The 12,497-nt window shown below is 42.4% G+C and overlaps 1 protein-coding gene across 1 annotated transcript in view; it reads right to left on the bottom strand.

Moving 5' to 3' along the window:
* LOC309574104 (cytosolic phospholipase A2 epsilon-like) overlaps positions 1–9,166 on the bottom strand; it is a gene marked incomplete at both ends in the record, with an annotated part of 34,103 nt that extends 24,937 nt beyond the window's left edge. The window contains 2 exons of the mRNA XM_082283455.1: positions 7,247–7,336; positions 8,567–9,166. Of these exons, the coding sequence (XP_082139581.1) occupies positions 7,247–7,336; positions 8,567–9,166 (690 nt within the window). The remainder of the gene's footprint in view (positions 1–7,246; positions 7,337–8,566) is intronic.
* Between the last annotated feature and the right edge of the window lie 3,331 nt (positions 9,167–12,497).

The raw sequence follows: 12,497 nt of genomic DNA on the forward strand, positions 1-12,497 counted from the left end.
GAGAGTAGAATTCACCTGGTGATCAGGCCTTGCTAGTTCTTCTGCTCCCAGGAGGATATGCTATTTTAATTAATTCCAGCAATATCTTAAACAAAAGAAATGTATTTAAATAGCAACTGTGACAACTGTAACATGAGGTACTAGGGTCTAGTTATAGAGACAAAGAAAATAGCAGTCATGCATGTATAAAACAAAAGACAGAGGTTCTGCTATTCTGTTTACTTAACACCTGAGATCTTTAACAAAAAAAAAGGGCTGCTGCTATGTATGATATTCCATATATGGAGAGGTTTCTGCCACAGCAAATTGTCAATTTCTCAGCTTGTCTTGAGTTTGGTGCTTCCTAACTTGTGCTCCTGTGTAACACAGCTGCATCTGGTATAGCACTCTGAGATGCCAGTGCATGAGCAGGGTGTACAATGCTAGTTTCTCTGAAGTCCCAGGGAAATGAAGTTTTACTGGGATTTTCCAAACAGCAGCTCCATCTAATGTAGAACAGACCTCATAGTCTCTTCTTCTGATTTTATTGTGCTTCCCATAAAAAAGAACAACATGATATGATACTTGCAGTCACAATGTTGGTGTAAGTAAGGGATTCCTCTGTCATCTGAATGATCCCCACTTTCTCCCAGCTGAGGAGTAAGAATTGGGAAACAGAAATTTCTCCGTCATGAATACTCTGGTGATGCAGGCTGTCTGCATTCCTGGAACATTTGTGCCTTTGCAGGTCTATCCCAGCCCTCTTTAAAGTCATGCTCATATTCAGATGTAGGTATGTGTGGCATGCATCCACTTCAAGAAGCACTGCTGTAAATTACCCCACTAGTTTAGCTATATAATGCATCCTGTCACATCACAAGTGGCTCTAAAATGGCTGGACTGCTTAATGAGGCAAGAGTCCATGAAACCAGAGGGTGACTCTCGTGGAAGGTATCTTTTCAGCTTTATACCGGCTAGGCTAGTACTTTAATGCCTTAGAAAGCCTCGAGCAGCCTAGAGAGGTAGCACGGGCAATCCAGCACTTTAGTAGCTCTAAAATCGGTACCTGTATCAGCTGCAAAGCAAATACCATCAGCAGAAGCAAAGAGGGAGAAATATAGCTCCCTGCTCACTCAATTCCCTGCAGTTAGAAGCTTTCAAATGAGACAGAGATGTTCACAGAAAGACAGCTGAGCCAAGAGAGGGCGGGGCCTCCCTCCATGATCTCTTTTATTTGGAGAAGGGGAAAGGGGAGGACTGGGGGCGGACCCGGGGTGAGCGGCCAATCAGACACTGCTGAAGAGTTTGAGTTACATTTGGTTTTGCCCGCGCTTGGAACAAAGGAGCTCGGAGCACATGGCAGGAGCACGTGTCTTTGGGAGGGGGAGGGGAAGCTCAGAACAGGCAGCAACAGACTCTACTTCTTTACCTTTTTTTATTATTTGCTTTTCTCTCACTAGCTTTCTTTCTTTCTTCAGCCTTCAGGCTTCTTCATCTAACAGACTCTTCCAGCATGGACAATTGCTAGCTACATCTCTCCAGCTTGTGATATCAATAGTATGAACATTCACCCCTTCACTTACTGTAGACTACCCCAGTCACACAATTCCACAGTGGTAGTCAAATGTGTGCTGGATGAATGCTTTTTTTTTTTTTCAGTGTTAGGTGCTTGGTTTAGCATAGATGCTCCATCAGATAGCAGAATATTGTAGCTGCCTTCCCAAAACAGAGACCAGTCATCCAACAACACCGATCCAGAGAGAATTTACTCTTAAACCTTTAGGAGCAGTCAACACATTCTCAGACTTGACTGTTGCTCTTTTTGGATTGGTATTTATTCCAAAGCAGTTATAAACTAACAGAAGAATAATGCAGAGATCCTGAAAATCATATTCAGTTTGTGTGTGTGAAAACTGTATCATTATCAATAAGCAGCTGTCCTCCAACCAGATACTCAGCTGCTGCTTTTCTACATGAAATGCGGAATATCTTCCATCTGGTCTCATGAGTAGATGGTCTTTGTCATGCTGGGTGCAAAACTGTGATGAAGAAGCAAAGAAAACTATGTGCCACAGTTGCTGGTACCATTACCTATTTCAGTGCAACTGCACTGCATACTATTCCAGACACCATCCTGCGAAGATCAGACAAATTCAAAAATACCTTTAGGACAGTCAATTTATTTTTGCAGTAGCTGAAAAAGCCATTTCTACAGACCAACCTGAAAAAATGTATGTTATCTATGTGATTAAAAAAAAAAACTTCCTCTCTATCCCCACGTTTTTCCTGCAATCACGCAGTAATTCCTCTGTGTTTCTATGTCATCTACTAGCTCAGCAGCCTTTCCTGGCAAAGATAGCTTCCTTGCCTTGTCTGAGGTACTCCTGCATTCCTGGCCTGGAGAAGCATTCTGCTGAGATGAAATCACTCCCAGGATGTTGCAGGGCACTCCTTTCTTCATCTCTAGGTGCTAATTTAACTAGATGGTGGCCAGGGACCAAATCATTCCCTGCCGATGGTGCATCTAGAGCTGGTGGTGTGTGAAAGTCTAGCTGTCTGAGAGTCAGGTCTCCTTGAAGACTGTGTGTGAGTTTTTTACAGTTGCAGTCAGGATGCTTCAGGCTGTGAACATCACTCACCAATCCCTGCCACAGCCTGCTACAGCCGTGGGATGCTGTGGGATGTGCCGGGATCCCCCATGGCAGGCTGCCCAGACCTGCTGCTCTTGGCCACCTCTCTGAAGCTTCCTCATTCTTGATAAAATCAGGCTCCATGATGGAAAAGATGCTCTAATTGCTTCCTTCCTTCACCTCCTCCAGGCATTGGGGCTGGGCACATCAACCAAGGGCTGTGGGGCTGTGCGTGGGCTGGGGATGCTGGTGACCACTGCTGCCACAGTGGTGATTTTCACAGGCTGTGTGTTTCATGGGTTTTATTAGTAGCATATCTTCTTCTTCTAATCTGACCACCTTTTCACCAGGATTAGCAGAATTCTTGGTTGGATATCGATGAATTAAAAATGCCCACATCCAGATGGAAAAGCCCCTTTCAGGGATACAGCCACAGTAACCCTGGTTCCAGCAGGGGAAATTTTTCCGTGTCCACAGGAGCATGACAGGTATATGCAAGGTCACAAGAATTGTATCCTTCAGGTAATTGCTTCCTCATACATATATCCATCATGGGACTCATAAAACTTTTGAGAAATGAGACTATGCACATTATACTGTGCTTGATAGACATTTCCAAAAAGCAAAACTTCAAATTATGATCAACGCAACATGGATACTCTCACTGCACAGTGATCCCATAAATGCAGAGATGTATAATTATATTTAATAAATAAATACATGCATTATTTATTTATTATTTCTATTACTTATTATATAAATCTGCAGAGATGTTTTATTTGTTTGATAACTCAGGCTACGTGCATAGCCCTTCCAGTACTGTTTACATTACCTTCACCTTTTAGTGTTTGCAGATGTTTGACAACCAGACTTCTTCAGATTTTGAAAAATAGGTCTATTTGAAAACTTAAACTGTTCAACTGCATGTTCAAAATTATTTCCATATGCAAAACTATATCCAGAGCAATAGGATAGTCCATCTGTAAAAAAAACCCAGTGCCCTTTTGTAGTGCTTTGCCCTCTCCAAGCAGAACAAATATGACAGAAAGAACCACCTGAGCATGAACCACCTGAGGGCTGAGACTCTTTACACCTAATTCCAGATAGCTGTAAAATTAGTGTTTACATCTGACAGCTATTGAACATTTCTGGATTCTCATCCTAAGGTAGACATTACCACAGGACATGCATCACACTCTGAAAATCTCTGTTTCTGACTACTGATTCTCAAGGACACATATCTCTATCTCAGGTACAGATGTTTTGCATTTTTGATGTCAAATATGGATTAGACAAACCATATTTCAAAGTTTTGACCTGATGGGAAGTGGCCTCATTTGATTTTATGAGGTTCATTTTTGAAGTGGGAGGTGTGCTGGAACATGTAATTCCAGCAGTCTGTACTTTAGGCATCTCCATACCACCACTCGGGGTGGCAGAGGAGGTGCCTGGGCTCAGAACAGCTTCTGCAGGTGAGCAGAGCTGCTGCTGGAGCCATGCTGCTGCAAGCACCGTGGGGCTGGGGGTGGCTCAGGAACTGTTGACTCCTGCCTTTCCAGTTGCTGCTGAGCCTGGGGCTGGAGCTGTTCCTGACAGCAGGCTCTGGCCCTTTTGGCAGTCAAGGAGCCCATGCCAAAGAGCCTGGTGCCAGCGGGGACCCAGCCCTCCTGCCTGCCTCAGCTCCTGTTCACATTACTGAGCCCGACCTGCACCAGAAGCAGATGTTACAACTTGCTCCTATCTTGCTCTACCGTGTGGCAGCTCCCCACTCTTTCCATGATCTCAAGAGCTGCTTCCAACTTCCAAAACCCAGCAGAAGCCAGAGCTCCTGCTTTGCACAAGGGTGAGAGCTTAGCCTGCACCTCTTCCATTAAAGGTCTGCAGCTCTCCCACCTGCAGAAACCCTGAAAGAACAAGCCCATGTCTGGCAGGGAAATGAGGTATGACTTGACCTGATATGTGATGCATCTTAGCCTTATTAAAACATGGGTCATGATGAATTTAGAACTATGCATCCAATTGTTCCCCTCCCCTTCCCTCACATGCATTATTATACGAGACCTGCTGCAATCCTCAAATATTTTGGTATAAACACTGATGTTTGAAACACCAGAGCTGGCTCTGCCTGTTGCTTTAGCACGGGGCTAAGCACCAGCCAAGGCCCAAATAACACAGATTTCTTAATGCAGATAAAAATCAGCATGTTGGTGTAAAGACATATGCAGTTGCTGGCAAATGCTGTCATAGTTTTCTCACAGACAATCCCTCTGAGCAGGCAGAGACCTCCATATTTAAGCCTTCTGGTAGTTTTGGTGATGAAGAATTAATATTTGAGAAACATTTAGGAGGAGAGAAAAATGTATCTGCATCCTTCACATGAACATATGATTGTTGATGTAGTCAAGTAATGATCATGCAAGTGCCTAGGACAGTGTGTGGTATTCTGAACACAGACAAAAACAGTGCCTCTGTAACCACACGCAAGAACAACTCAGTCCATCACCAAGGCATTGTCATAAATTTTGGCATTTTAAAATGTAAAAAATAATCCTTCAGTGTGAGACAGGGGCAATACAGTGGTCTAGAAGAAGGTTGTGAATATATCAGATGATTCTTTTGGTCCACTACTGTCATGCCTGTCCCCTTGAAACTTCATGACCCTTACATGTCTTTGATCTAAGTCTATATCCTGAGCACACAAAGGAAAAACAAACACATCACTGTGTGTGATTAAGAAATGGAGACAAGAAATTACTTCTCATATGTATAATTATCATAAGTAATTATAACCCAGGAGCTTAAATCTTTTTTCTTTCTCTCATCATGCTTTTAAGTTCCTGACTCCTTGTAAGGAACAGATATTATACCAAAAAATGGATCAATAATTTTTTTTCAGCCTGCTTTTACTACCTACAGAATTCTTCATCCTACATACAGAATTCTTCATCCTAGACATGGCCCAGAATTTTAGTATCTCCCCAGGCTGTAGATACTAGACATTGTAACCTAAATATGTGCAAGATGAAATGCCACAAAGACCCTAGACTTATTATAGGATATATTCTGTGAAAATACAGTATAATCTTTTAAAACCACTAATTTTTTTTTAAATAATAATTATCCTAATGCTGGGAAAGGAAAACACAGTAGCTAAACTTTGAAGAGTGCATGTGAAAAAACAAAAAGTATTGTGACTACGAATAAAAATTTGTTTAAATTTGTGAGCACCCAAATTGCAGCAGAACTACCTGGTAAGCAGCTTACCACAAAGCTAACCTGTCTGCCTGTTCCCAATATGACTTCAGCTTTCAGATAAAGCTCTTTTTCAGCTTCATTTTGCCTCAATAGAATTTGTCTGCATGGATTATAGCACGAATTTTCACAGAACTCTCTGCCTCAGAAGCAGGTACTTCATGGGACAAAATTTTTATATTAATCACTCTTAAACTTCTCTATTGACAGATAGGAAATAATGCCCAGACTCACTGCACAGTAGCAGAATGAGAACTCCCACCCAAACCAGTAATTTCTAACAAAAAAAAAATCTTTGACTGATGCTCATGCACAAGAAATAGCCCTAGCACATTCAAGTGATGCCTTTTCCTGGTCTTAAGAATCAAAGACGGGTAGAAGGGGAAAAGGGGTTTTACCTCAGTATTTATTTTAAGGATCTTTAGGTGCACATGTCCAGGTCGAATGCACTGAAATGCACACTGCAATGCACACCCATGATAGATCGAGTATAACACTATAGGTGTTACTAATTAGCATATCTATCCAAAATTCCCCAATGAGAGGCTTGAATGAGCCCCCCTCCCCAAGGAACCTTCCCCTGGACGGCTCTATCTTAGTTTACAGAATGTGTTCTGGAGAGGACCTTGGGGTCTGGGACTTTCTGATCCCTAACTATGAAGCTTCTAAAATGTTTAGTCTCCTAGCTTGACAAACAAGTCCAAGAATGTAGGCCAAAAAATCCACTAAGAATACAGAAGTTATAAAAAGGTAAAAAAGGAGTATAAAAGAAAAGGCAAAAAAATCATCATGGCGTCATAAGCATCACTCCTTTTACCGAATCCCACTACAGTTTCTCTCCTGATGGAGCACAGAATTGGTGAAGTATCAGGGTTCAATAATGCAGGACTTCCTCATAAATTGCGAGGATGGAGATCACGCTACTGAAGCCATTGCAGCAGGGCATGCCTCACTGTCACTTTTGGCCATTTCAGTTACAAAAAGTATTGTGGAACAGAAAGTTCACCACTGGATTTCTTTTAGAAGTAAGTGAGAGATTAAAATACTAGATATTCAGCCTGCTCCAAATAAAATGCAACAGAGAAATAAAACAAGCAATTAGGGAAACTGAGCCACCTGGTCTACTTGAAGGTGTCCCTGCTCATTGCAGGAATTTGGAACAAGATGACCCTTTAAAGGTGCCTTCCAACCCAAACCATTCTATGATTCTATGAAAATCATAAACGTTAAGAGGAATAAAATGATTCAAACAATAGACTTAGGGGTATTTCCCTCGCAACACTCAAGCTGCTGCCATCATTCTTTATCTACATGAGCCTTCTCCCCTTTTGAGAGAAACAAAACCCTTAGCACTCTTTGGTTCTAAATTCTCTTGTTCTTAATACCTTGAAATCACCTTGGTCTGGCACAGTACTGTCATCTCTCCGTTTTTGCTGTTCACCATCTCCCAAGGGATCGAAGCCTGAGTTTTCATCCTGAAGAAAGAAAGAAAGAAAGAATAATTGGTAACATTAAAACAACAGCAGCAGCATTATCACAATAGATAATTAATTTCTACTTGCAACAATTTCTGATGAAACCTCGATTAGAAGGGTTGTTGGTTACACCCAGCTGTGTTATCGCACTCAGATTAATGAACAAACCACCACATGTGCACGCTGGCACAAAATCCATGTGTACCCAAGGGGTACCCTTTCAATAAGTCAGTGAAGAAAGACCATCACAGCTGTAAAATACCCAGAAGGTGTCTCTGCATTTATTCTGTGAAAAAGGTTTGCTTTTTGTTTTGAATGTGTTCTTTTGGCAATCTACTCCTGCTCTTAGCAATATTAAACCTTGGTTTAAAATACCCCAGAGTATCTTCTGTGAGTTTGAACATAGAATGTGAAACATTGCAGTTGCAAAATTTTAGATCTAATGTTTTAATCTTTTTCAGGAAAGAGAAGTTCCAAAATACTTCTACAATTTAGGGTGCCCCCTTTTGAAGCACTTTGTAGAGCACCATTAAAGAACAGTTTCTCCAAGAAAATGTTGAAAATATTCTGTTTCTGTTTCCAAAGCACTTCCTGAAGTGGTGCACCTTCATCCAGTCAGGGAGCACACAGAACAATGCATAATGTACAACAGTTAAAACTAAATGCAAATCTTGAAACAATACAGAGAATGCAAAGTAAAATGAAAAAATTCAGAACCCAAAAGGGAATGTGTAGGTGAAATTCAATTCTCCATTCCTGGTCTCTATCCTGTCCTTATCCCATTTTCTATAACAAAAAAAAATGGGTTTGACACATTATTATACATGTCAAAATCTTGCTATTTATACAGAAATACAAAGTTTTTAATAAAAGTAATATTTAACTGCAGAAGAAAAAAGGCTGATAATTCAGTCCCCCAGAGCAAGTTTCCCTCCCTGTTCATTTTTTCCCCTTTCTTATCTTTTTCTGTCCCCATACTACTCTGACTTCTCTTGTTTTGTCTATGAAGATGAGATCTTTGGCTCCAGTGGATTCAGGAGGACTTTTGCCACTGACAGCCTTGTAGTGAAAATTTCACCTTAAACTCCTTCAGGCAGAGGAACTGCTGTATAGTTCCATCAGACAGCAAATTTGTACGCTAGCTTGAATACAAACACACCCACAAAGCAGGATTTTGTTTTCTGTCAAATGCAGAGGACCTTAAGCGAAACTTTAACGCTGTTTTCTTACCTCTAGTGCATCTGATGGCATCATGGTCTTCCCTGATTTCGTGTAATAGAGTGTTTCTGGCACCTCCATGGGCAGGAATCCTTTAGACATGCTTTCAGGATATACTCTTGGCACCTCCATGGGCAGGAATCCTTTAGACATGCTTTCAGGATATACTCCTGGCCCCTCCATGGGCAGGAATCCTTTAGACATGTTTTCAGGATATACTCCTGGCTCCTCCATGGGCAGGAATCCTTTAGACATGCTTTCAGGATATACTCTTGGCACCTCCATGGGCAGGAATCCTTTAGACATGCTTTCAGGATCTACTCTTGGCACCTCCATGGGCAGGAATCCTTTAGACATGTTTTCAGGATATAGTCCTGGCTCCTCCATGGGCAGGAATCCTTTAGACATGCTTTCAGGATCTACTCTTGGCACCTCCATGGGCAGGAATCCTTTAGACATGTTTTCAGGATCTACTCCTGGCATCTCCACGGGCAGCAATTCGAGAGATATATTTTCAGGATCTACTTGTGGCACCTCTGTAGGCAGCGGTTCTAGAGACACATTTTCAGTATCTGCTCCTGGTACTTCCACTGGCAGCACTTCCCAAGACATGTTTGCAGGATGTACTCCTGTGGGAGTCAATGACTTGTTATTTTATAGAATGACTTGAGGCCCCACCCATCTCATCTCTCTAAGTGAAGGACTCCCCTCCCACTGCCAAAGACAGTGGAGCACCAAGGATAGACTGCTCCAGGGAAGACCTTACAGCACAAGCACAACAGCCAAAAGGAATGTGGTGCCTTCCTCTGGCTGGGAACCTCTCCCAGCCTGCACCTGCCCCACAGGTCCTGCACTGCTGCCACCCTTTTCTGTGTGCGCAGAGTCCTAGCATGGAGGGCGCTGCCACTGAGGCCTGCTCCTTCAAACCCACTTCTTCCCTGCCCTGAGCAGGGACATCTCCTGTGTGGGAAACTGGACCCTGAAAAAGGCCTGTGCATGTAAATAACTGGCAGTGACTTTCCTGTGTGCTGGCACAGCCCCGTGCACTTTGGTGAAAGCCTCCTCACAGGTGGGGCAACCTGAGCTCAGTGCCTGCAAAGGGGCAGTGCCCTGTGCCATGGAGTAACCCCTGGAGAGGGCCACCCCCATCGCCTGACAGATCACTGCATGGACATGCAGCTGCCAGCTCCTCCTGGGCTGCTCCCGTTCCTTCTTCCCAGGGGAGAGAGGCCAAGGTGTGGGTACAGGGCCGGGGCTTCATTTTGCAAAGGTGAGATGTAAGAGGTGATCAATGTGCTGGGAGCAGCAGCACTGGATTGAGTGTGATAAGACAGGGGGGAAGAAGGAGGTGGATGCTTGCAGAGGGTAACAGAGGTCTTGAAGTCAGGGCCTATGGCTCGAGGCATGACCCAGGATTACTGCTGCACCCAGCAGTACCTTAAATATGGCAAAAAAGGCACAAGAAAATATGTAATAGCTGTGCAAAGCAGATAAGAGTTATGCTTTTATATGTTTTCCAGAGAAAGGCAGTTGAACTTTAAATGGCAGCTGTGGGAAACTCCTGTCAAGATGAATGGAATACAGTATCCAGTGGTTAAGTTTTATCACTTTTATTTTACAGAGATTTGTTCAACCAAAGAACATGAACAAAAGAGCAGATGAACATCTTCAGGCTTACCCAGTGAAAATTACCATCTTCAAACACAGAAAAACAAATGAATAACAAACTAGAAGCTCCAGTAACAGTAGGCTGTGTCATAGCATCTACATTCCCAGCATGAAAAGTAGCTCTGCCCACACTGGAAGTACAGGAGCATCTTTTGGCCTCAGGTCATGGACACTCTGAGCTACATCCTGGAGAACTCCTTTTGCAGCTTAATTTAGACAACAAGCATCATTCTTTTTCTTTTTTTTTTTTTTAATCTGGTCAGAACAGAAGACCTGGTTGACCTTGGAAGACCTGCCATTGGATACTAAAAATACCAGGGTACTTGTCATTAGAGCAGAACAACTTTCCCAAGGCTGGTTAGTTCAGAGAACCATTAGCATAACTGATGATGAGTGAAAGAAATCCCTCTAAAGTTGGTGAACCTGAAGAAAGCTGTGATTCTCTGTCCTCAAGGAAGCCTGTGGAGAAGAAAGATTAATTCTGTGTACAGACTTCCATGTCTGCAGAGTGAATTCCCCATTACAGGCACACTTGGCTATCTATAATGATCTGTACAGCCTTCAGCTAAATCAAGGTGCTCTGCTCCCATCTGAGTCACTCCACAGGGAACACCATAAAGAAAGAAAACTGCAAGGTTCTCATTAACAACTGACCTAGTGCTATCTCATTTAAAATCTCAATGTACGATGCTGGATGGTTTCAACTTGGACAATGAAAAGCAGATGCTTCAAGTGGAAATATTTTCTTTACATTACGTGTTTCAGTCATTTAAGGATAGGTGAAGGAAAATAACCCAGCTGTTTCAAAGATGTAAATGTAGTTGCCCTAGCAGCAAATTGCACACTACTCCTTTAGTGTAGTGGTATCACAGTCTTATCTGCTTATCACACAGAATGTGCCAAAACCAGCACAACCTTGTGCTTCCTCTACTGCTTAGGTTTCTTACTCATCTTACAACGTGGTTTGCAGAAGCATCACTCACTTGGCAGAGGTACCTGTATTACATCTGACTGCAGAGACAAGCTGTGGAGAAATGGAGCTACATTACAAACTTAAAATTTTCAACAAGTTCAAATGTAGCTTTGTGATTCCTTTTAATCCCAGTCCTGGACTGGACCAAAACCATTGAAAACCAGTGTACCACTAAATGCCTTGCAAAAATATATGCTTGCCTAGCCTTGAACAGGCCAGGCAAAGTGAGCCTGAGATTATTCTAAGAAGGTGGAAGCACAACCAGGACTGGCTGCAACCACCTCACTACTCTCAGACATATAAATACTTCTATACAAAAAAAACGGCACTGGAGAGCAAAGTCAGATGGGAGTTCTGGCTCAGCTATGTCCTCTTCCTGCAGGAGAGGAGTGGTGTCTTTGGCCATCACTTGTGCAGTTAGTGAAGGAAGGAGATGTGGAGCAGGAGGGAAAACTCACAGGAGACGGTCATTACTGCTGTTGGTTACCTTACCCCTGAAACAAGTAAGCATGAATCTTCTGAGAAACAAATTTTAAACCAAAAAGTTTAAAAGTACTAGAATGTATTCTTGTTAAGATCATACTGAGAAAAGTATGGCACTTTATATCCATTGTATAGATGCATCAGCATTTGTATGCATCTAGCATATAACTAGAACAAACCTCTGATACTGAGAGGTATTCCTGTCCCAGTAGAGAGGCTACCATCATTAATGACTTTGTACAACTTTGCACTCAGTTCAATACCTGTATACATTTCTTTCATGTTACAGTTACTGATGCACTGGATAAAGCCCAGAACTTACCATACCACTCTTAGAGCTGCCTAATTGAAGTGTAAATTTATACTCTTGTTTTATCTCTCTCAGATTTTATGCATGTTGCAAATGTACAGCCCTCAGTGGTTATCTGTAGAGTGAGAAAGTCCTCTGTGCCTGGAGATCTCTCACTATGAGATGTTGTTCTGTACTTGGAGAAAATTTCCCAGGACTACAGTTCTACAAGAGCAGTTCCCAAAGTTTTTTGCATCACTGTTCATTCTCCATATTTCTGCAGACTACATGCAAGTTTATCATATCCTCATGAGCTGAAAACCAGCACAAGTGCAATATGACCACCACAGTCCTTCCTCCTTGTGCCCAAATCCAGCTGTGGGTTACAGGCCATCAACTCCTGCACCAGCAGAGATTATGGACTAGAGATTAAGAATGACCAGAAAAAGTGTTTGTTAAGCATCTGTGAAGGATTTTCTGAATTATTTTCTGTATGTGGGACCAAAGCATTTAATCTTCAACAAATTCTA

The sequence above is a fragment of the Coloeus monedula genome, assembly GCF_965178545.1.
Source record: "Coloeus monedula genome assembly, chromosome: 6".
Lineage (NCBI taxonomy): Eukaryota > Metazoa > Chordata > Aves > Passeriformes > Corvidae > Coloeus > Coloeus monedula.